The 23,421-nt window shown below is 34.3% G+C and overlaps 1 protein-coding gene across 1 annotated transcript in view; it reads right to left on the bottom strand.

Annotated features, from left to right (window-relative positions):
• Positions 1-23,169, bottom strand: part of LOC120344979 (pappalysin-1-like) — a 28,302-nt gene extending 5,133 nt beyond the window's left edge. The window contains exons 1-24 of the mRNA XM_039414331.2: positions 22,289-23,169; positions 21,956-22,169; positions 14,055-14,209; positions 13,069-13,235; positions 12,569-12,772; positions 11,846-12,032; positions 11,420-11,547; positions 6,344-6,553; positions 5,839-5,984; positions 5,420-5,581; positions 4,986-5,114; positions 4,506-4,653; positions 4,267-4,391; positions 4,052-4,187; positions 3,647-3,845; positions 3,290-3,387; positions 2,947-3,030; positions 2,394-2,520; positions 2,100-2,205; positions 1,528-1,826; positions 1,257-1,335; positions 991-1,129; positions 448-512; positions 48-223 (exon numbers count right to left, since the gene is read on the bottom strand). Coding sequence (XP_039270265.2) covers positions 48-223; positions 448-512; positions 991-1,129; positions 1,257-1,335; positions 1,528-1,826; positions 2,100-2,205; positions 2,394-2,520; positions 2,947-3,030; positions 3,290-3,387; positions 3,647-3,845; positions 4,052-4,187; positions 4,267-4,391; positions 4,506-4,653; positions 4,986-5,114; positions 5,420-5,581; positions 5,839-5,984; positions 6,344-6,553; positions 11,420-11,547; positions 11,846-12,032; positions 12,569-12,772; positions 13,069-13,235; positions 14,055-14,209; positions 21,956-22,169; positions 22,289-22,846 — 4,041 coding nt within the window. The 5' untranslated portion in view covers positions 22,847-23,169. The remainder of the gene's footprint in view (positions 1-47; positions 224-447; positions 513-990; positions 1,130-1,256; positions 1,336-1,527; positions 1,827-2,099; positions 2,206-2,393; positions 2,521-2,946; positions 3,031-3,289; positions 3,388-3,646; positions 3,846-4,051; positions 4,188-4,266; positions 4,392-4,505; positions 4,654-4,985; positions 5,115-5,419; positions 5,582-5,838; positions 5,985-6,343; positions 6,554-11,419; positions 11,548-11,845; positions 12,033-12,568; positions 12,773-13,068; positions 13,236-14,054; positions 14,210-21,955; positions 22,170-22,288) is intronic.
• Between the last annotated feature and the right edge of the window lie 252 nt (positions 23,170-23,421).

Below are 23,421 nucleotides of genomic sequence, written 5' to 3' on the forward strand. Positions count from 1 at the left end.
AGGAAATAACAGTAGTAACTCATCGGTATGTATTACGGAATACTTACCCTTTGAATAGACCTTGGTATGTGACCTGGATTGCAGACGACATCGCAGATAGTTTTGTTTGGCAAAGTATTCCCAGCAGAGACATCTACAGAAAGCCCAGTTTCAGTATGACACGTCACATTAAAATTTACAAAATTTAAGTCCAATCGACATTCCGATAATACAGGAATTTGTGCTGTGTATAAAAAAAAAAATTTGAATTACAGCAAGTAAAACTGATTTTTGTGATTTATCAAAAATACACAAAACTATAAAAAAGGCAAATTCAGACACAAATTAGTCGTTTTTTGAATAAATTCAGTAATTTAAAAAATATATAGAATATTACAATGTCTGTAGTAGTAGCAACCATAAACATTCATATTGGAAATGTATACAAAATTACAACTATAATATTACCTGGTAATTCTTCATGATTTCGCATGGAGCTCAGAGAAATTGCGTCAATCGTTACGTTGTCGGAACTAAAAAGTAGAAGAACATGGTTCAAAATTATTGATAATATTATATACAATACCATAATAAAACCCACCCTGGGGAGAGAAAATTCATTAGGACAAGTGAATAACGGACTCTAGTACGCGGTTATCAGACCAGGAATAGGTAACCAAAATTCGTTCCCGATGCATGGAATTAAGTGCCATGGTGTCCCAGCGGTTACTTGAACGTCCAGGTGACGGGGTCGAGTATCTCCATACTCTTACTCATAACCTCTTTCATATATGTCTTATGATTTTAGTACAAAAAAGCACTGGGGACAAAAACACTGAACACTTAACTTCGAAATATATTAGGCGTCTAAAATTTATGAAGTTTTCTGCCGTGACTAATTTGAAAACAGCGACTTTGAAAGATATTATACCACAGACTAGCAATTTGAACCGGCTGACAATGTTTGAATTGAATATCTTTATCTCGAAATGCATCAGTTTTAAATTTTACCCGAATTTTAAAATGAAGTCTTTGATTTTTTGGGGATTTTGTTTGTCAGGAATTTCAATCTCAATCTGGTTTTGTAAGCAGGATATTGTTGTCGACCCGGATGATATTTCTTCTCCATATGGTAGTAAAAGTGTAAATTCTAGAAAAGAAAAATTTAATGTTTTTTTTAATGGAATGATTAATTTAAGGGAAATATCATGGACATTTGCAAAGCTATTAACAACTTTCATTTATGAGACATGTAAATAAATTCACAGATACCGAACCTTCTTGTCGAGTTTCGTCTTCTCTTGAATTTGTGTAAATTGTAACAGTTGATGGAATAACGGGAATCCGATAAACTACCTGTAAATTTAAAAACGGGAATTATAGAACGATATTGTTAAAAAAAGTTTTGAATTTATATAATTATCATGTACATTATAACGTGGTTTGTTGCACTCAATTTTTCTTGCGAATGTGCAAATTTAGTATGTTTGCCGCAAAATTGGGATATATAATAAATTTGCATAAAAACTAAATAAATAACAAGCTTACTTTTATCCAATGTTCATCAGCATCTACAGACAATCCATGTTTAACACAAGGCGACCAGACTCCATTCTGGCTACCACATGCAGAATCTGGAGGGCCAGTTACCGATGTGCTGCTGGAACATACCCCCATATTAGAGAAAAAGTAATGCGCTTCTAAAGCAGCAGACGAAGAAGTTGCATCGACTGCCCATTGCTGTAGATATAACTTTGTAGCTTCGATTTTACAGTCAATGGAGTTTGGCTCTTCGAATTCTTCGCAAATTCCATCTTCATCGTACCAGTAACAAATGCTTGGTTCTCCTGTAAGGTAAAAGTATATCACGATCAGTTGAAATTTTTTGATAATTGGTGATTTTGAGCTAAATTAAACTACTACCCTGAGTTTATTTGTTAGGATATAATAGATTAGGTTACCATCCTCCATTAGAATCATGCTCGTATTGCGGCACCATCAAATCTATTCAACCTAACCTAAGATGGTTCGACAATATCATAAATGCACCAAAGAGAATGATATAAATATAATCCTCAAATAACATAATACATGTGTGTTGAACAAAATATTGTAAATACCTTTGCAATAAAATCCATGTTCAATCTGGCAGAATGAATTACATCCATCTTCATTTTCCATGTTACCATCATCGCATTCTTCGGATTCTTCATTCGAATTAAGCTCCTATTCAAATAATCAGATTAAAGGTTGATCGTTATCGCACATAGTACACTGCTTATGAATATTCTCCATTTAAAAAATCACATTTCACCTTAAAGCCTATATGATTTTATGTTAATCTATACTATCTATCTTCGGAATTTTACCATATAATAGTGTGAGATATTTCAGACTAAGGTGAAATCTCGCACCTGAACAATACCATCTCCACAAAAAGTTTGCCCAAGACGGAACTTCACCGGAGGACTTATTTCACCGTATTGTGGAAGTAGGATGGGTTGAATAGAGTACAAGTATGTCACGCCATCTTCACATGACCTGAAAACACATTTATCATAAGAATAAATTCCACAATCCGTTACCGTACGATTCGAATTAAATGCGTTGATTTTATCCATAATAAAATGTATTACAATCCTAATATGTATAATTTTTGGACACGTAGTGGACATAACGATCTTTTCAATATTATGTTGTTGTTGTTGTTGTTGCTCTTGTTCTTTGACACGTTTTTAAAAAGTCGCTTTTCTCTTCGAATACTGGACCAATTGCTTTGAAATTTTCAGTGGTTAAAGATAAAATTTTTCTTCAGAAGGCTATTACTTTTTTTCTCGCTATGACGTCATCAAAATTATTGCCATTGGGTGGCGCTACGTGTCCATATATTTGAGCATAGCTCTCTTGTTTTTTTTTATAATCGCGAGAGCAATATTTCAGAACTCAAGGATGGAATACCAAACTTACTTGTCCACGTGGTGGAGCTGTTCTGTCGTCATCGTAAGTTCATTTGGAAATGGGGGATCTCGATGAATTTTGTATTTTATTCTCCTATGAATACAAAAATGATACAGAAATATGTACAGTATGGGTATGGACTCAAAGAAATGTTGTACAAGAAAGCCACGCAACGACGAGTAGACTAATTTTACATTATCTACCAAAAATTTACAGTCAAAAGTGGAAATTATTACAATTTGTACTTTCGGGGCATAGAACTGTCTTGTAAAATATATTTCAATCGAAAACTAGGAATTTGCATTTTGTTATGTTTTGAGTTAGGCTGCTTTTCCAATCGTTTAGCCCCCACCTGCATCCAGCACATAAGTTATTTTCTTTTTTCGATATTAGTTCTACGGCGTCCACAGCAGTATATGGGTAATTGACATTGATGCGAATTTTTCGAATCTGCAAGAATAAAATGAAATTACGGAAAGTTCAATACTCGCAGTACTAAGGCACTATAAAAAGTCGATTTCCAGTTTCAAAGTGTACAGAATAACTACAGATATATTCAGTTTTGTCTCTGAAAAGAAAATTTCCGTTAAGGTTACACCCTTCAATCTCTTCTTTATGCGAACTCCTTGTCAGAGATATATTGTGAAGAAAAAAAAGACTGAAAAGTATTGTGAAGAAAAAAAAGACTGGAAAGTAAAAATTATCTTACCGGTTTGTTAGTTTGTACATGTACGCTTAACGGTGTGTCACAAGTCGCTGTCAAATCCGTAATTCTCGTTACAGTATTATCTTCGTGATGAATAAGCTCTATGCTCTTTATTCCATCTCCATCTTCAGTGCCAAACGTTACCCATATGCGTATTGTTGACGGTATTACCGATTCTTTAAAATCAACTTCGAGAGAACATCTAATAATAATTTAAAGTCTCATTTAGTGACATCAGCTACAATAAAATAAACTAAAGCGTCGAGTCTTTTATGTATGAAATAAGGCAGAAATTTAGACTCACTTGAAGGTAATTTTTAGCGTAGAATAATTAAAATGAAACACAGAAATTGAAATGTCGAAAATCCGTAGTCTGTGCAATGTTTGTCAATCGTAATAGTTAGTTACCTTGCTCCACAATCATCGTCTAGTGTAGTGGTGTCAGGTGGCATCCAAAAATGCATTCCCCGTAAAGTACAAGCTTCCTGATCGGGTGGTCCCGTAGCTTGTTCTGCAGACCATCGTCTGTGCAGGGACATATCCTCTATTCAAATAAATGTAGTAAATACAAAATCACAGTGGTAAGTAAAAAATAATTTCAATATCCTACCAAATATAATTACCTGATGAGCTTGCATTAAAGCCATATTGTCTCAACATTTTATCTGATAAACATCGTGAATCGCATTTTCGGTCGTTTCCAACTAATCTTCCATCTATTGGGGGCGCCCATGATATAACAACAGTTCTGTAAACACAAAATTCACGTTTAATTTTGGTGAGATTTGATTTATGAAATGTTATTATTCTATTTGTAAATGTAAGCAGCTCAATGAGGCAGCAATTTATATAATTTCCCTACCTGTCTGAAGCAGAAGCTGAGACTATTTTCGGGGGTATTGGTATCGGGGAAATAACATGCTCAGTTCTCCATTCACCGTATACCAAATCTATGTAGCAATGCATTCTTCCTCTTTGTTGAGGAGTAAAATTATCTTGGCACGAACCATCTGAAAAAGCGTTTGTGGTAGAATACATCAGAATTTAGTTTGTTAACAAAGTATTCAGTAATGTCCTATTTATATACAATTTTAATTAGTTTTACAACTCTATGCAGAACACCGAAAATTTTTCAAAACCGAAGTAAGAATCTTAATACAATTTACAACTCAACTACGAATCATAGTCAGTTTTAAAGGAATTTCTGGTCCTTTTTGACAACCCTGAGACGAAAGAAAAGAACTGTGTCGATTTTTGAATGACTTAAAAGTAGGAACCATTGTCCGTTTTCTCAACACTTCTTTTACGAAAGAATAGCTAATCAACACACGGATATATGTACCGGCATAACTCATAAAGTTGGTATAAGGCGTCATCGTAAAATTATGGATGCTACACACAGCCTGAGATCCATTTGGTTCACCACAGTACATGTTCATTGGTGTTGGATTTGTATCTTCACACAGATCTCCTAAAAATAAAATTAATATTTTGTAATCAAATCTTGCCGGATTTTGAGTTTTCGTCTGAAATTAGACTTTTGGACAAATCCAAAATTGCGCAACACTTTGATTCACAACCTTCATGCTCAACAAAGTGAAAACACCATGTAAAATAACCGTATCAAGCAATGAAACTAGTAAGAACGGAAGGAAGAGTTTTCTTGTCCAGAGAAAAGTGAAATCAGTTTTGCACCTACATTTGTGGCCCCCTTCTACTGCTCATTGGGGGCCCCGGCTGGGAACCTCTGGTCTATTACATCAGAGTTTTTCATACCTGTTGTCATTGATGCTCTTAATTCCGCACAAGAATCATCACAGTCAACGTTATGGGATCCATGGTGTACGTGCAACAATCCTAAATTATGTCCCAATTCATGCACCAGACCTGACATTTCTTCTCGCGTTGTGTATCGTTTTAGTTGCACTACTGTTCCCCCTGAATTGACATAACTGCAATTTGATTTTTGTTCGAACACACTTTATGTTTATTATTCACGACAAATGATTGCTATGTATAGAAAAGGGATAGTGAGAAAACGATATTGACACACGCTTGCTCACCTTTAGCGTAAGTCTGTGAGTTGCTGATTCAAAATTTACACATTTATCGCTCCATTCAATTTAATTTAAACAAATAACGAGTAGATATTATAAACTTATTTTCTATAGTTATTGAAACTTTTGATTACTTGCCTTGTGACGTGAAAACCTCTTTGTCCCAGGGAAATGTGGAAATGCCGATAGAGTTGGGATTTGTCCAGTTTGCGAACAATACATTGAGTTGTTTTTCATTGTCAGCTCCAACTAAAGCTTTGTATTCCGTTATACATAAATATCCTCTGGAAAAACAAGGAGTTCTTGAAATTTAATATTATTGCTTTTCAATCAAGATATCAAAGCTGAGCGCTTATATCCCAATGATAAATTTTTAGTTCTTGTATAAAAAGTTATCATTATAAATTTCCATATATTTTTATTGCTTTTTATTTGATTTATTTTTTCAAGGGTCAGAGTACCATAGTCCAATTACTCAGCTGTAATCAAACCATTTGTTGAATTGTAAGAAAATAAGTGTCAATAATTTTTGAATAATTCCAAAAAGTGCGTGAAGGCGATATTATTTGCTTCAACGTGTTGCCTTAGTAACCGTTCATATTACCTTTTTATGTTTTATTTGGCAATTATAATTGTGATTCACCTGTGAGGAGACTTTGGATCGAAGCAGGTATCATCAGTGTTTGTATTGTTAGGTATGCAACAATCACCCAAATCCCAACTATGGTATATTTTGTTGCATTCTGGATCGCAATGTCCGTCTCCTTTTTGTTCTGGACTGCACACGCTTTTTATCAAATCGCAATCGCCTCCATCATAGCCAAGTCTCGCATGCATACATTCCACGTTACATCTAAAAGTCAGGGTATTTAGTTACGTGAATCAGAAATTCTCCAGTCAGGGCTCTTTAAAATCAGCTAGATGTCATGCTCTAAAAAGCTGGAATATTCAGCTCTGTGGATTGCGAACCTCACAGACAATGATATTGTAATTGAAAAAAATAAATATAGGAAAATAAAGAAAGACTTTAAAACTCTGTAAACTTCTCAATGACTATATAGGCATTTTTCAATATTACCATACCCAAATTTTAAATCAAGGGTTCACTCGTTTCACAATTGGTGAATGTATTTGATTTGGTATACGTCTCTAAGTTGCATTGTAGTATTAGTAAATATTTCCTGTGTTCCCAATGAGAAATTATATTGTAAGTACGTGTGTTAAAATATTACGAAATTTCAGCGAGTCGATTGTCCTATTTAAATTATCATCTATATCAGGGGTGCACAACAAGAGGCACGCGTGCCACATTTGGCACGCCTTACGCTCAAACGTGGCACGCGAACAGTTTCGTAAAAAAAAAAAAATTTATGATATAGGCCAGTGATTCCCAAAGTGAGCGATATCGCCCCCCGGTGGGCGAAAATGATACAGAGGGGAGCGAAAAAGTCGAAGGGGGCGATAGGGGGGCGATTTCACGAAACCTGTTTTTTTTCGGCGCATCGTGCACTTAATTTTGTACTCTGTGTGCATTCGCAGGCTTGAATCACGTGTACGGCCGGAGTAAAGTAATATGGCCCGAGATGATTCACTAAATGGACCTTTCTCCGACTTTTGACCGCGGAAAATTCTTCCAATACTTTATCATTTTAAAATTTTTGGTGCAATCTGTTTTTTAAAAGTACCGATAAAGAATTTTAGTCTAGTCTATCACATATTATTCTACACTAATTTTTGATTACTGTATTTAAACTGAAACTCATAGGAAGACAAAGTAATAATTTAAATTTCCGAAAAACAACTAAAAACTAATTAATATAATTAAAAAATCGTGAAAATGAGGTAATGTTCACGACCACGCTTGAAAGTCTGTATGAGTGATTGTGTCTGAACGAATGCGAAAGGGGGCATTGTTACGTTTATTTTTGCATCTTGCTGATTGCCGATTGGCCAATGTCACAAAGTAAACGAGGAAGTCTATGCCCGGGGAAACATCCAAACGGCGCTTTTGACGATGAATTAATTTTATTTATAATCTACGCTCGAGGAGTGAATTACATTTTTTTACGTAATAGAATTTATCGTGAGCCCCCTTTAGACTAAATTTTATTACATCACACACCATGCGAAAATATTCACTTCGATGTTTGGAAGTACATATTTGTGCGATCAATTATTTCCGAAAATGAACATTACAAAGAACAAGCAAAGAAGAAGAAGCACACAATTTTTTAATAAGATGACTGAGTTGAATTCACGAATTGTCGCAGTTTTTGCGCACTGTTCCGTTTTTAACTTTAAAAAAATATAAGCGACCCGCAAAAAACTAGCAACCCTAAATTTTGTTTCGCGAGCGACATAAAATTTGCCGACCCCTGGGCCGTAGCCGATTGTCGGTCACGACTTCTCCCGCATCCGAGTCCATGAATCCAAAAACAAATGGCTGATTAATTCTATGGACTGGAGATCGTGGTGGAATGAAGAATCGGGGATGAATTCTACTGAAGTATTTTGGTACAGGTCATCAGGCTGTAGGAATGAATTGGATGTACGAAAATAAACATTATAAGTTTGGGAAAATTTATCTTTGTTTTCATTATTTTAATGTGAAATGGGGTGAATTTAGGGAGTGAAATGCTATAACGCAAGTACCGTACACGGCGGTTTTTGAGGAGGTAGAACCCTGGACTTTTCATTTCCGACCTATTATATGATGAAAAGGGGATTTTCAGCCGTGCTACTATTGCTATTAAAATAACGCAATCGCATTTTCATCAGTAAATGGGGTAATATTAGATATATTAAAAAACTCGCTGAAGAACACCAAGCTCATCCATATCATTAAAAACACAATAAACTATGTTTGGTCTTCTTTTTTGGTTTGTAATATATTCGTTTCTGACTTTACATTTTTTTTGTAGTGCTGGGGGGCGATGAAGTTGTATAAACTACTTCAGGGGGGCGATGGTCAAAAAAGTTTAGGAACCGCTGATATAGGATACATAATAATATCACATTTATATCAAAATCAGCAGTTTTTCAATTTATTAAATTGTTTCAATAAATGGATATTCGTTATTATGTATTATTATTGAAATTTGTTTGATGTGTGTCTTACGGGAGTTCATTTACAAAGGTTGTTTCCCCGAGCATCGACTTCCTTTTTTAATCGTGACATTGGCCAATCAGCAAAGTGCAAAAAGTGACGCTCAGACATTTTTGTCGCACAGACAGATTTTGAGCGTTTTTGAATTCTATTCGTTAGTTTTCAGTCGTGTTTCAGATATGTAAATATATATAAAATAATTCAATGATCACTTTGTCTTCTTAGGAGTTTCAGTTTAATTGCAGTAATCAAAAATTAGTGTAGATATATATAGCTGTGATAGAATAGGCTAAAATTCTTTATCGGTATTTTAAAAAAAAACAGATTGTTGAACGCAATGAATCAGAATGATGGCTTGAAACAAGTATCCCATTTTACAGGCGCCAACTCGCGTAACCACTCTTAAAATAAGCACCGACAATTTTGCAATGGTAAAGTATAGGAAGAATTTTACGGTCAGAGGTCGGGGAAAGGTCCATACCAACGATTGTGCGTGGCACGCGACAAGATTATTTTGAAAAATTTGGCACGTGTTCTCATTTGAGTTGTGCACCCCTGATCTATATAATATTATATTCATTGTTACAATAGCCGGAAAGTGATTACCAACACAAGAATTGCAAACTTATTTTTTCGTATATTTCTACAAAAAAGTCTTCAGGTGTGGTCCATTTAGTGTGAGATGCAATCTTTGCCATCTCCGCAAGAGGAGAAATGGGGCTTAGGAGTTTGTTTTGGGGTAATTTACACCACGGCACGTATGCGTCAGATGGGTCGATCGATAATACTCTTATTTCGGTTGATGAACGTACATACAAACATGGTGTCAAATTCATCTTAATTTTCCAAAGCAGAACACAAGAAATTTCCGCTAACAATTATTTGCCAAAAAGCAATTTTGGGGGTAAAAACCCATAAAAATGTAAATTGAACAAGAAGAGAAAATTACAGATAGAATCACGTCGCCGTGCGTGAAACCGACAACATTACTTTTCTGCTATCACATTTATCGAATTTCACCGCGAGGCTCCCGTATATTTACATTATGTACTTTACTACTTCCTCAGGAAGGTTATTAAAAGGGCACATGTGCAGAAACGTTGAATATTGCAAATGGGCAAATAAATTTCATTATCGACACTAATGAATATTTTTCTATTAGTACCACGATTATAGTGTGGGAACAGGCCATGTTTTTACCCTGTAATTCCTAATATGTTTTGAGCAAAATTTGTCAAATAAAAATATTGTCGTAATTTTATTGTTCAATTAACGTTTTTTGTTTGAGGATTAAATATTTTTTTTAAATATTATACAGTGTCCATAAAGTCTTTCAATTTTTTAAAATCGCAAATGGAATTTATCGATACCATATATTGTTTTGGCCCTCACAGATGTATTAAATGAAGCAAAATACTTGAACAATTACTTAAAAAACAAAAACCTGGTACAATATATTGAGAACTGACTTCATAATTTATATTTATATTAGTTTATTCATAACAATTTTCGATTGTTTCTAAATTAATGATAGATTGGTCTAAGGCAGTGTGACGAAATAAACTAACATTGCCAACAGGGCCTGCTTATGTGTATAGAAAACGTTGTTTATGTCGAAATAAATGATTTTCAAACTTCTTTAGAGTCAATGTACAAAGCGATTAATGCAGAATTACGTAATAATGCTAAAAGCGAAATAGCACAGTCGCCTTGTGTCGTATTATTTGTCTGCATTGGTCATCTCAATTGCTATGACTGCATATTCGCAACTGTGAAATTAGCGGTAAAATAGTACACCTTAGCATCGCCTGTCAGTAATTTAAAATATATATCTTCTTGCTATCAACTGAGCAGGAAATCCATGTCATTTCTACGGCGGGCGTACCAAAACTGATACACTAAAATTATACAGTTTATTACCAGACCATAAAGCCACTCTCCACGATTATATATTTGAGTTTCGCGTGAAAATGACTGATTTAGGACGGTATAAATTGGCTGTAAAATGCCATACAGTGCGTCTCATTTTAATAGTTGGAATTGAAGGCCTGTATTGTATTTGTAATATTGACGGTCTTCTATTTTGATGCATCATGATGTGTAATTTGGCAGACTAAACAAACTTTGTCTGATCTCATAAGGGGTTCATCAAACGGTCGATCGGTTTTCTCTTTGATCTAGCCCAGCCACCTTTGGGTTCACCCATAAATTTTATAGTAATGACGTCATAGCAGTATGCGTCATCGTTTATATCGCGTGCTAAATGTATCCGCCTGGAAAAAGTGGGTCTAATTTGCACGCGTTGCGTCACAGTCAAAATTCAGACCCAAACCTATTGAATTAAACACGCTTTTAACCAAATAAAAGCCGAATTATAAGCAAATTTGCTTTTGGTGTGAATTTTCGATGGTATCAACAACAAAATACACACAGTTGTGTACAAAATGACTGCACGTTAGGAATGCCTGAAAATTTTACAAATTAATATATACATTTTTTATGTTTTAGTTTAGATATTGTTATATAAATCGTTGCTACATCACGAGGCTACAATTTCAATGTTTTAATTTAATACAAAAAAAAATATTTGTCCGTGACTTTTTTTTAACTTACTGTTGGTTCCCAATTTTCGTAGGTTCGCATCCAATTGTTTTTCCTCTTAATTTTGAATTGTTAATGTGAACTAAGGTCGGGACCCAAGTAATGTTGTGACGATCGAATACTTCGCTAAGTACAGCACTCTAAATATACAGAGGAAGACTTTATAGAATACATTTGAAAATATTTAAACCCCAGTCCATTGTATGTAACAAGTAAGGATGATTGTGTTCCACTTGATACAAAAAAATAAACGGTGTACTGAAAATGTCATTACGGGAGGTCCAGTGCATAACATTTAATTTCAACTGAAGAATATTCAAAAATACGATACTTAGAAGTAACAGAAAAGCGTGACAGCCGATTTATTGTAAAACGATGCACACATACACGCGGGCTACTTGTAGTCTGATAGTAATTTTTATCACTTTAGATATATACCTGAAGTTTGACGTCATCCACTGTAAACATGGGATTGCTTCCATCGTCTTCGTTTATATTAACAATATTATATCGCAATGTTTTAGGTTTACGTAAAGTCCAGTTGTCGACGTAACTGCGAACGATTTCAGGATTGTCACAAATAGTTTGTCCGCAGGGTGGTGCTCTCACCTCCGGAAAATGTAATCTGATCAAAACAAACATGATCAAAATAATGAAAAATTCAAGGGACATAAGTTCTATCGTTGCATTTTGTTCAAAACATTTCTCACTATAATATGTTATAATAGCAAAACCGCGAGATATGATTAGTGCATCACAAATCTTAAAGTTTCGAAAGCAGCAGTATTTGAAGGAACGGGAAAGTTTTTCTCCAATTATTAAAATAGCCAGATAGCAGCTATTTAAATATGGAATAACAATATATTATTCGTCTCAATACGGGTATATCTGTAAGAATTTAAATTGGCTTTCAAATTGTGCTTTAAAACGCTGACTCCATAGATTGAGGCATTGAGCTGGGGCCTGTTGGGGAACAAAACATGACAGTTACATAGTGATCCCATCTAACTCATGAATGGTATATAGATCTTAGAGTTACATTATATAAGTTATGTTAAAACAGTCGAATGTATCCGAATGTAAATCTGCACGTTCAATATTGAAATCTATTCTATCTTCAAAAAAATTACGTACAAAAACTAACAAAAGTAAAGTTAGTACCGGCGGTCTTCAGATGGAATATCTTTATTCAAAATGATAGGTTCATTTCTTCCGATTGATAACCAACTATGTCGAAAACTATCAAAGTCTTCCTTTATTTGAACGATATCGGTGAGATGAGAAGTTTCAAAATTGTACATGTCTCGAGTAATATCCTGCTGCGGTCGAATTTGGGAAAAAATTTTGAGTTGGTCGATCATTCCTCTGTTAGAATAGGAAATGAATCTTAAAATAGATAGTTGGTTTATTTAAATTTTGACACGCAACAATCATAATATATATTTATACAACAAAACACCAATAAAGTTGTATCGTGATCAAAAATGAGAACATTACTTATTACCGCGTGGGATTTATTTTTTTAAAGTATTCGTATATATTGAAGTTCTTTCACCACAACGCATTATATTATTTCTAAATTGCAGTGAACGTGACAATCATCGTCAATGTTTTGACTTTTCTTTCGTCTGTTTAAATTTATAGAATCAAAAAACAATTGCCTGTATCCGTGAGTCATTTTCTCATTTCCTCCCAAAAGCAGGGTATCACATTGCGCCCCTTGTCTGGATAATTCGCCGCTTCCTGGTTCGTGTCGAGCCTCCACCTGTACCCCGTTCACGTACAGTCTGATAGTACCATCTTCGCCGGAACTCACGGTTAAATGAGTCTTGAAAAACAAATATAAATAGAGATTATCATGATATTATATTTTTTGTGGGCAGAATTTTGTGCTTGAAACGTTTTGTAAATCCTGTATAATTTCAACACGACGTTATACCGTAGATATAAACACAGTTGTGAAGTAAAACACAATTTATTTTTGTAACGTTCAACAGCGAATCTCAAAATTGTCACGGGTCGTTTAAAATCGAATTATCTTAAACAAGTTCAGACATGAAACCTGACTATACCGAGTTAGAGTTTTTGTAGCGAGTTTTCTATTTATGTGTATTAAATTCTTAATTTTCCGTAACAAAATAAACGCTATGTTACCCCAAATTCTATAGTATAACGTAAGCTATTCGTGGCATTAGGCACGTGCGTATTTTCAACCATACATCATGTATTTCGTATAGGTTACATAAATTATTTTATTATTAATATACATCTAAACATGTACCGAGAACTCGATTCTGGACCAAAATACGCAAATATTCCTAAGAATCTGAATCTTTGACATCATCTAGTTCAGTGGTCGGCAACCTTTTTTCTAGTTAGTTTCTTACACTCTTTTTAGATTGTAGAGATGCGCCATTATGTGCTATTGGCCGATACTTGCCGGCACAATACATACGCAGTATGAATATTGTTGATACTCTCTGAGTAAGCGAACTATGTGGAAACCTGTACAATCAGCGTTAGGGTTTGCGTCAGGAAAAGAGTTCTCAAATTAAACGGTGAGAAACTACTAAGCTTGGCCAGTTATGACAGCAAGCTTCACACGACTTCGAACCATTCTTATATGAATGAAAAGCAAGAATCTTACCCACTCTTCAGGTTTGTAAGCATACGGAGAGTAGGCCGTTACCGTTCCAGTAGATTTTATTATTGAAAAATAGAAAACTGTTTCATCATCGTTGGATTTTATTCCGAGATTCCACACACTTTCGAGACGCCCTCCTTCCATCGTGCAAGAACAAGCTGTTAAAAACAAGCAAAAAATATATATATCTTGTAGGTAAAAAGTTGAAATATAAATATAGATGTTCAATAATTCTAAAGCATTATAATTAGGAATGAAAGCAGTCGGAGCAGTTCATATCACTTAAAATTATGAAAATTTAAATGAATCATTTTATTTTAGTTCATGTTATATATATTTAGGATGTAGTGCAAATATCATATTGAAATTATATATGTATATTTTGTCTTATCAAACCATCGTAGGAACATTTTGATGCATAAACGCATAAAATAATTCTCACATTTGACGTCATTGGGAGTCACGCGTTTCAAATTTGATTTGCCCCACATTCTACACCCTAGCAGGTGAATGACCGACGAAAACCGCCCCTAAGTACATTATGCGCCTGTAAGTGAGCGTCTATCCGTCGTTCAATAGGGCTAAAAGTTCAAAAATCGCCCACCCACACTTATTTTTCAATGTACTAATCTTTAATACCGCGAAGTAATCCGCTGGGAGGCGAAATAATCGGAAAATATTACTGGCTGTTAAAACAGTCGACGAAGCTTGTTTCGAGGTAAAAGCACGGCATATAGCACTAAACAGAACACGATCAAGTTTGGGAAGATTGTCATCAGAAGACCACCGACGAAGATCGCTTTGATCAATCATTTTAATGCGCGAATTTTTACAAGAAGCGTTAATGCGGTTAAAGGTATAGCACCCCATGACAAGCGGAAAAAGAGGGTGATACTCCTGTCCTACCCAGGTGGGTGTTATCATCATGGATATAGAAAGGGGCCTAGGTCAATAAACCACTCGGTCAAATTTGAATGCTAGATGAAATTCGGATATTGTTTTAAAAACTCGTTGATGGAAAATTATAGGTAGGCGTCATACGCTTCAAAACGGTGGTTTCAGCCTTTTTATTACCTAATAATTCAATAATAATTTTTAATATTCAATTTTATGGCGGAAACACTGTGATCCATTATGTTATGTATACAAAGGTCACCCAGAATACGTTATTACCATTGTCATAGTCGCTATTTTCGGGTCAGTGGCCGCTTGAAGCTTGTTTGGAAGCAAAGGTGTGAATTGAATTCTGCTTTAGTGAGAACCTTTCTGATCGCTATTATTTACAAATACTATAATTAGTGCAGACGTCGAAAACAATTAAATTTTTACATTTGAATGCACCGTCACCATTTTGGATGGCTTAAATAATATTTCCACTAATTTCAATAATCAGAAAACACGATCTAGGAAGCATTATAGAAATCCGAAATTGCGTTTTTCGTGAATGTTACAGCATTTATTTAACGTAGAAACTACGTTAAAACTTAAAGCTTGTCTATTGTAAAAATAAGATTGTAGTGATACGATAGTATACAATTCATGTGTTATTTTTGGAGGCATTCTAGTCATATTTGAGGTAACTTAACGCGCTTAACATGCTTTTGTTTGGTTACTTTTAAATTAATAATTTTTTGTATATAAACTAGCTGTGTTTTAACGTTGCTATGTGTCAACAAAACGGTCAATACCAGATAAGAATGTTATTACCGTCTTAGTACCATATTCGAAAGGCCACAGGGTGAAACAAGCGTGTTGTCTCAAGTGTTAATACAAAATATTCTAAATAATTTTTAAATTAAATGATAATAACGAATGAAGCTTAGGTAGAATTATTTGTTTTGCTTGATTTAATTTAGTCCGACGTCTATAGTTCAAGTCTCGACGTCTGAAAATGTTTGGAACCAAGTTTGGCTTTCAATTGTGTTTGAATTCCATCACGCCACGAAAAAAACAATCAAAATAAATGATTTTACCGCCTCAATTCTAACTCAGGTATGGACCAGAAAAAATCACTGATAGTTGAACTTGAGTGAAATTGCAGTATGTTATGCCATACATGCATGTATATGCGATATATATCGAGTCGGATGAACTAAAGCAATCAGTACGGCAAATACTGCTAAGAATGTTATCAAAACACATATACAATTAAATGTTGACATTATTAAATATTCCAATTATTTGAATTATAAGTAATATTGAGTTAGAATGTGTTTTAAACGAAATATTTCTTTGACCACTGTCGCAAAAACATCCTCCCGGAAAAGAAAGTTGGTAAAATAGTCTCATCAAAATGCGGCGCAAAAATTCGTATTCATATAATCAGACTTTCCGTCCAACTAAATTACAAAAATGTCTTTTTTTTATATTATTTAAGTCAAATGATGCAGTTGGATTATCGTAAAGCATTGAAGTTAAATTAAACCTGCAATTTTCCTGCTCACAATGTGCCCAGAATATAGTCCTGAATGGATTTGAAATCAGCACTATAAAAATACCTTGAACGACGTTTTGTGAAATAGTGTTTAAAAGCAGCACTGAGTTTTTGGCCTGGTTCGGGCTTGTAAATCGGAACTGATTCAGAGGCTCGAAATATATTTAAAACACCATTAAAGTTACTATTTTTGAAGAATGAGTAGTTTATTTTTGACGAAATAATTTGTACTGATCCATTTCCTTGGGTCTGTTATATATTATGTTTTCGAAGAATTGTATTTTCTGGTTCGTGCTCTAAGAATTGCTCCATTCGACTTATGCGGTACAATCGCTATGATCGTATTAGTCGCTTTAAACCCAGATTTAGCGACACAGTCATGAACTATAGTCTCATTTGAAATCGACCTTTAGGGCAAATATTTGTAGGTGGAAAGATCGTGAACTCCGCGTAACAATCATTCCATTTAACGAAATTATAATCTCATTTACCACTAATGTCTAATTATTACTCAATTCCAACACTTTTTTGGAAATTCTAACACAAAATATATACAAATTCAACCAGACAGCATGCAAAATACATAACCCATGGTTAATTATGTCTGAGAACGTGATTTCCTACCGGATTACATAACTAAACAATCTATTGTTACGTGTTCCGTTGTTACGCATTGTTGTCATAGAAACATTTAAAAATACATTAACTTCGTGATCACCTTGGGGAGGGGCAATTCTGTTCTTCCTATGCAAGCACGGATCATAAACGAACAAGGATTGCTAGACGCATTTTATGTATATATCAAGCATGAAATAAATGACATAGGGTTTCGATTAAACTATTTATTGCCAATACCACAATACTAAATAATAGTAACAGGATTACATGAAAACACAGCAAACATGCAACACAGCTCAAGTTCGCTGATAGTTCATTTTACTAATGACACGCTTTATTCGTAACTTTAATGTTACAGAAGGCTCAACAAAAGCGCCCTTTCAAGATTGTCGTCAAGGTGGGAATTCAATGAGCAACGAAGAATAATGGCACAATTATGTTTAAACTAATATGCAAAATGTCGGTAAAGTTTTCGCAAGATGTTGTTCCGCGTATTTTGTGTAATGTGATAACTTCTCTGAAAACTGAAATTTTATCAAGAAAAGGATAAGATGAACCATGTTTTTACGGGTGTTTAGGATACGCCCAATTTCATGAAACGAAAATTCGAATAAAGTCAAGCGATTCGATTCATTTCGAATATTCGAATCTATTAATTAAGACACATCAAGGGTTTTTATTTCGTCAAAAATGAACATTTATTAAATATATTTTATTTAAAATTTTCGAATTGGATAGGTTTTTATGTCTTCTTCACATGCGCATCCTACTGCACGTATATTGAAAACATTTTTTCGCCCTTGTCTCATTTTGTCTCAATTATGGATCTAAGAAGTGTTTTTAGTCAATTCAAAAAAGTACGTGTTCGTTTGCACAAACGTAGACATCTAAATTATTAGTTTGTTTTCGAGCATAACATGGTTGACCTCTGTACGAGATAACTAAACTAACAAAGCATTTGATTAATTTACGTCTTACCAATGTGAGTATCATTTTTCCACAGAAATGGAAAAACTCAGTCATTGATTAATTGAATAAAAATCAACACAAATGTATAGCTATTCAAAACACAGCTTGTCTAATTTGGTAGCAAGTTTTATCAATAATTAGGATTCTGTCCATGCTTATTTACAACATTCGACACTCAAAAGGCCTTGGTCAAATTAGGTCGTCTTGTGGTAACTGTCAAAATGGCTGCCGTCTTAACTTCTCTTTGTTTACAATCCAACTTAGATATATTAGTTTATGCAGTTCGTACTAATTCACTATGAGTCACACCGATGTGCGTGTACAACATCGTCAGTTTAGCAATGATTGATTTGTTTAAATGCAGCTTGTTTTACTAGTCGAATTCCTATGAGATTTGTCTTCAGACAAGGGGTTTATTATAAAACAAGTGCGAGTCATGCTTGGATTTGGCATGAGAAAAACATCCAAGGAAACTTTTCATTCTATAGTGTTTACACCGAAAGGAATCACATAGATACTTTCAGATATTTTCTAAAATATGATGAAGCAATTAAAGTAGAAACGCAAACTAGGAATAAAATACAAATAAAATTTTATATCAATTCCGAATTGTAAATCGAAAGCTCTCATTATACTAAATATTTTAAAAGTAATATGGTAAACTATGTAAATTGTAAATTATACAAATTTGCATTGTGCAATATTACAGGCCAGATGGATACTAGTTTGAAAGAAATTTTCTTGCCTACATTTTTTGTACCACAGTCCAATTCAACTAAACAGTATACCACGTAAATAAACTATTTGGTATAAAAGATTTTAATGGGGTAATATTAGAGGAGTGTAATAATATAACGCCGAGGAGGTCATTTCGAACATATATTTCAGAAAGAACGTAGCTTTTGAACGAAGCGATCTAGATTACTTGAACTCCTCGGTACGATTATACACGAACAGAAGTTAAGGTGTAAGCAAAATTAAATAAATTTACTTAATTTTCTCAAAAGTAATTAAGAAATTTCTGTTTTTTTAGGGTCACCCTATATTTTTGTTGAAAGACAAGACCAGTTGTAAGAGGGTGAGCAGACAAAGTCAGACATGGAATAATACTTAAAGTATCGCTTTACTAGTCTAAGCAAGATTAGGAAGGTCATATACATTTGGTGTGTTACGTCTAAACATCGTTAGCATTCCGGCTAATAGTAAATGCTGACTGTACTAGCAAAACTTCAATTTGTCTTCATTATCATTCTCAAGGGCTGCTGTCTCTCAGAAGAGAAAGCGACATTGCAGAACAAAATAGCATGTTTGAACCTTTCTGAACATTTTTGTACAATACCTTTATGTTAGTTGAGCAGCTGGTTTTGCGCATTCATCGACGCATATTACAATTTAATTGGGTTAGCGCTTACTTCGAAGCGAAGGGCTTCGAAGGGCTGATTCATACTCGGGGAAGTGACCGCTTGTTACCTAATTCCAGAACGATATTACTCTTGAGGTTAAACAACCTAACAATGCAATATCGAACTTTAAAAAACTTGGACTTGTAGCAAGTAGAAGCACTTTGCGCAGCGTCGTTGTTTGTCCATAGACGCAACACAATTGTATCAAAAGTGTGAGAAGTCGCCATTTAAAACGAATAAAATCCTATGAAACATTCTGTTTGATTATAGCATTCACAGAATTTAATTGGTTCTAACATCAAAACTATCAAAATTGCATAAAAATTCCTGCATTTTATTGTATATACTTCATCTAACAATAGATTTTATCACACACCTATGACGTCACAGATTCTGTTGGACGAGTAACATAATGTCATAGACATTACAAAAATATACAGTATTTCGATTTTTTCTTTCATCATGCCGCTAGTGTGGTTTGGTGTGTTAGATTTCTAGAGCGTATTTTTACAAAATAGTCACTTATACAAATATTCATGGTTTATTATAATTTAGCGGCTGGTCAAAAAAGGTCGCGGGACCTTAGTAACACAAAATTCCCATAATTACATGCACTTGGAACACAAGTTTCCCATGTAGATAATCTGTAATTCAATGATCCGTGTTCAAAATGAAGTGTCGTTTATATTGGGTGGTTGTGTTAACAGGTGCAGATGCACGTACTAACAACTACTTAGTCACATAATATTTGTCTGGCATAGTGCGGGGCATACACGAAGTCGTGAATTATATACCCCCCATGGCTGCCAACAAATTTAGTTTCTGATGAGGTGGGGTATTCGTAATGTACAAATGAGCTCCAAAGTTTGAGGAACTAAAAGCTTTCTTTTTATAAATTTCTGATCAATGGGTAAAAAAAAAAGTATCCAAGAGCTGACGTAACTACAAACGTTCCGTAAATTAGACATTTTAAGTGAAGTTACTTGCGTTATTGAAACTATGTATCAAGCTAAAATAACTTACATAATCGATGCAATTTACGCCTCTCGACAAAAATTGAAATACTGATGTGTTGTCGATATTATTTTGAATATAAATAATATTCACTTTCGATAAAACATTTATCAAATGAGATAATCAAATTACTGCAAACTGCTAAACCGATTATTCAACTTGACAACTGATAAATGATATAAATATCATATCAAAGTAAAAAAATCGCTTGAAAAACATTTTCTCCCAATAATTTTTGCGCCACGTAACCGCTAAATAAATACCAAAGAATACGCTAAAATTAACAAATCTGCAGCACAATTTTTACTTTTGAAGCTAAATCAAGCACTAATTGCGCCCGACAAAAGTTTCGAAATGTCATTTACTAATATTTTTATATTGCAGACACCTGTTAAAAAAAAGTTAAAAAAAAAAAGAAAATTAAATGTCGTAGCGGTCAGTTTACGGTAGCACACTATGCCTCGAAACACCGGTTGATGTAGTGATGACTTTTGTAGCGACGTGTAAGATATAGGGTTAGTATAAATATATATATGCTTCTTCGACTGTTAATAACGTGTTAAACTTCAAATTCAACAGTCTCTAAAAGAAATATATCTCGAGAGCTCGTGTGATTCATTTTAAATAATGTTGATTATCATATAAATATTGAAGCGGTCTTTGATATATATTCCAATGCATTTTTCCTAAAATCGAATCATTTTGTTATGTAATAGTCCACCGACTATAACACCGAATACAACGATTAAAGAATCAAATTAAGTAATTTTAGATTCCTAATTAACGTCTTGGTCAAAATAAATTTATTTGAAAATTATTTGCAAATACTTGGAAAGGAATAAAGCATATACGTCATGTTACCAGAAGCAATAATTAATCCACGATTTTTTTAACAGTATCTATACATTCTCAGAGATTCTCGCGGAGTATGACGTTGAAATTTGAGACAAGACAATTGTAAACAGGACGGATAAGGTACCGCACGATTGAAAAAATAATAAACTTTTTAAAAATCTTCTGCGGAGATTAACGTGTATTTTAGTCCATGATCTTTTGATGTCTATTTTAATTTACCGTAACAAAATAAGTCGCAATAATAGCCCGGAGGAATTTTAAAGTCCGTGACTATCATTCTATAGGACAGATACAAGTGTCACAAAATATGCATTGAGGAATGGTGGTCCTAATTACGACATCCGTCGTTTCCCTCAATAAATAAACAATTAAGGAAAAGTATTCCATATATAATATAAGCATCCACAGGAATAAATTGACCGATGGAAAACGAATATCAAAACAACAATACGACTTCAATTTTGAGCCGATTAGAAGTTATAATTCAGTCCTTGATATTAGAGTGCAACTATCATATATGGGCCGTAGATGGAGCGCGATACACTCGCATTTATTGACTGGCGGTCGGACTTAATAATCCCAACAATTATTCATTCTGTTTCATAACTTACCAACAATAACTGCAGGGTCCTTTTGTCCGCCTTCTGGATTTACCCACAATTCCACAGTAAAAAGGTCAGATATGAGGTCAACTTTTCGTCGAAGCAGGGTATTCCCAGTGAAGTAAGCGACTGAAGGTTCTTGAGCTTCGTTAATACTACCGGTGACATGACGTCGATTTCTGCTGTCTATCGTCAACGATGAATCAATCAGAGAGCCGTATGTCTGTACAAGTAATTAATTATTGGGATTTAAAATATTTGTTCATTTTGTATTAACTTTTATCTCTAATTAGATAAAAAGAAACAGCAATACATGCTCGATGAGATGATTAACAAACTTACCTTGTAAGGATGAAATTTTGCGTTTGAGTCAGAAATGATATTTCTTGCATAACGTGTTGCACATGTTTCTTCGCTGTTTTGATAACGACTGTGCGATTGTAGCTCGTCTAAAACTTTTTGCATGATTTTTTGTTTTGCTATATTTTGATTTTGCTCTCCGGTGTGAATGCGTTTTACAGTGCTTTTGTTTCGTTTAATTTGTCTAAGTGGTAACAGTCTACGATTGCTTCGAAGCTTCTTCTTTGCCACACGCCTTCTACCCTGTCTCTGTTTTTGATGTCTATTTTCTTCGCGAGTGACATCTTTCACGTGTCCATTGTACAAACCGTCCGCAAAACCACTATAAACTTCCAAGTTTTTACTCCTACTTATGTTCATTGAGTTGATATTAGGAATAAAATTTAATGAAAGTCCACCCCTTGCAGTTATGAAGTCGAGTTTAGAACAAATTGAATTTGACGTGGTAGTTCTGTGAACCCATGGGGCTTTAGGAGATAAATAAGGAAATATAACGAGAAAAACAAAAACATTCCGCATGCTTGGTATATTGAAATACATCTTGCAGATGCTATACCATACAGTCCTTAAGGTAGCAATCTCTGGAACAATTTCTTCTTTTCACTTTATATGTTTGTTGTTTATCTGGTGAAAAATTGCAGCAGCAATGACGTTTTATAGGCATCTTCAATATTTATATAGTGGTACGAAACCATGAACTAGACTTTTCATTTTTTTCTACATTGTGAATGAAATATAGTAGTACAACTAGGGAGAAAAAAAATTGAAGACATCATAATCTTCCGTGGTCTGGTATTGCACGTCTGTCGATAAATGAAATGACTAAACAGCTGAGCCGGGTACCGATTTCCCGATATGCAGTGAAAAGAGAGAAATTCATTCACAATTTTTTTCACTCAGCCAACTGTATCAATTCGATGCTAGAATTAACAACTAATTCATATTTGAATATGAATCTCACAAGGTGCGAACGTAACGGGTCGCAGTCGACGCCAATCCGGCATGTTATTTCATTTAGCAATGAGTTAGGAAAGTACTAACGCGTCATATCCGACATTAAAATACGTCATCGATTTTCTTTCGAGAAATTTGTTGTTTTAATAAATCTTCCGATG

Source organism: Styela clava, chromosome 5 (genome assembly GCF_964204865.1).
Source record: "Styela clava chromosome 5, kaStyClav1.hap1.2, whole genome shotgun sequence".
Taxonomy (NCBI): Eukaryota; Metazoa; Chordata; class Ascidiacea; order Stolidobranchia; family Styelidae; genus Styela; species Styela clava.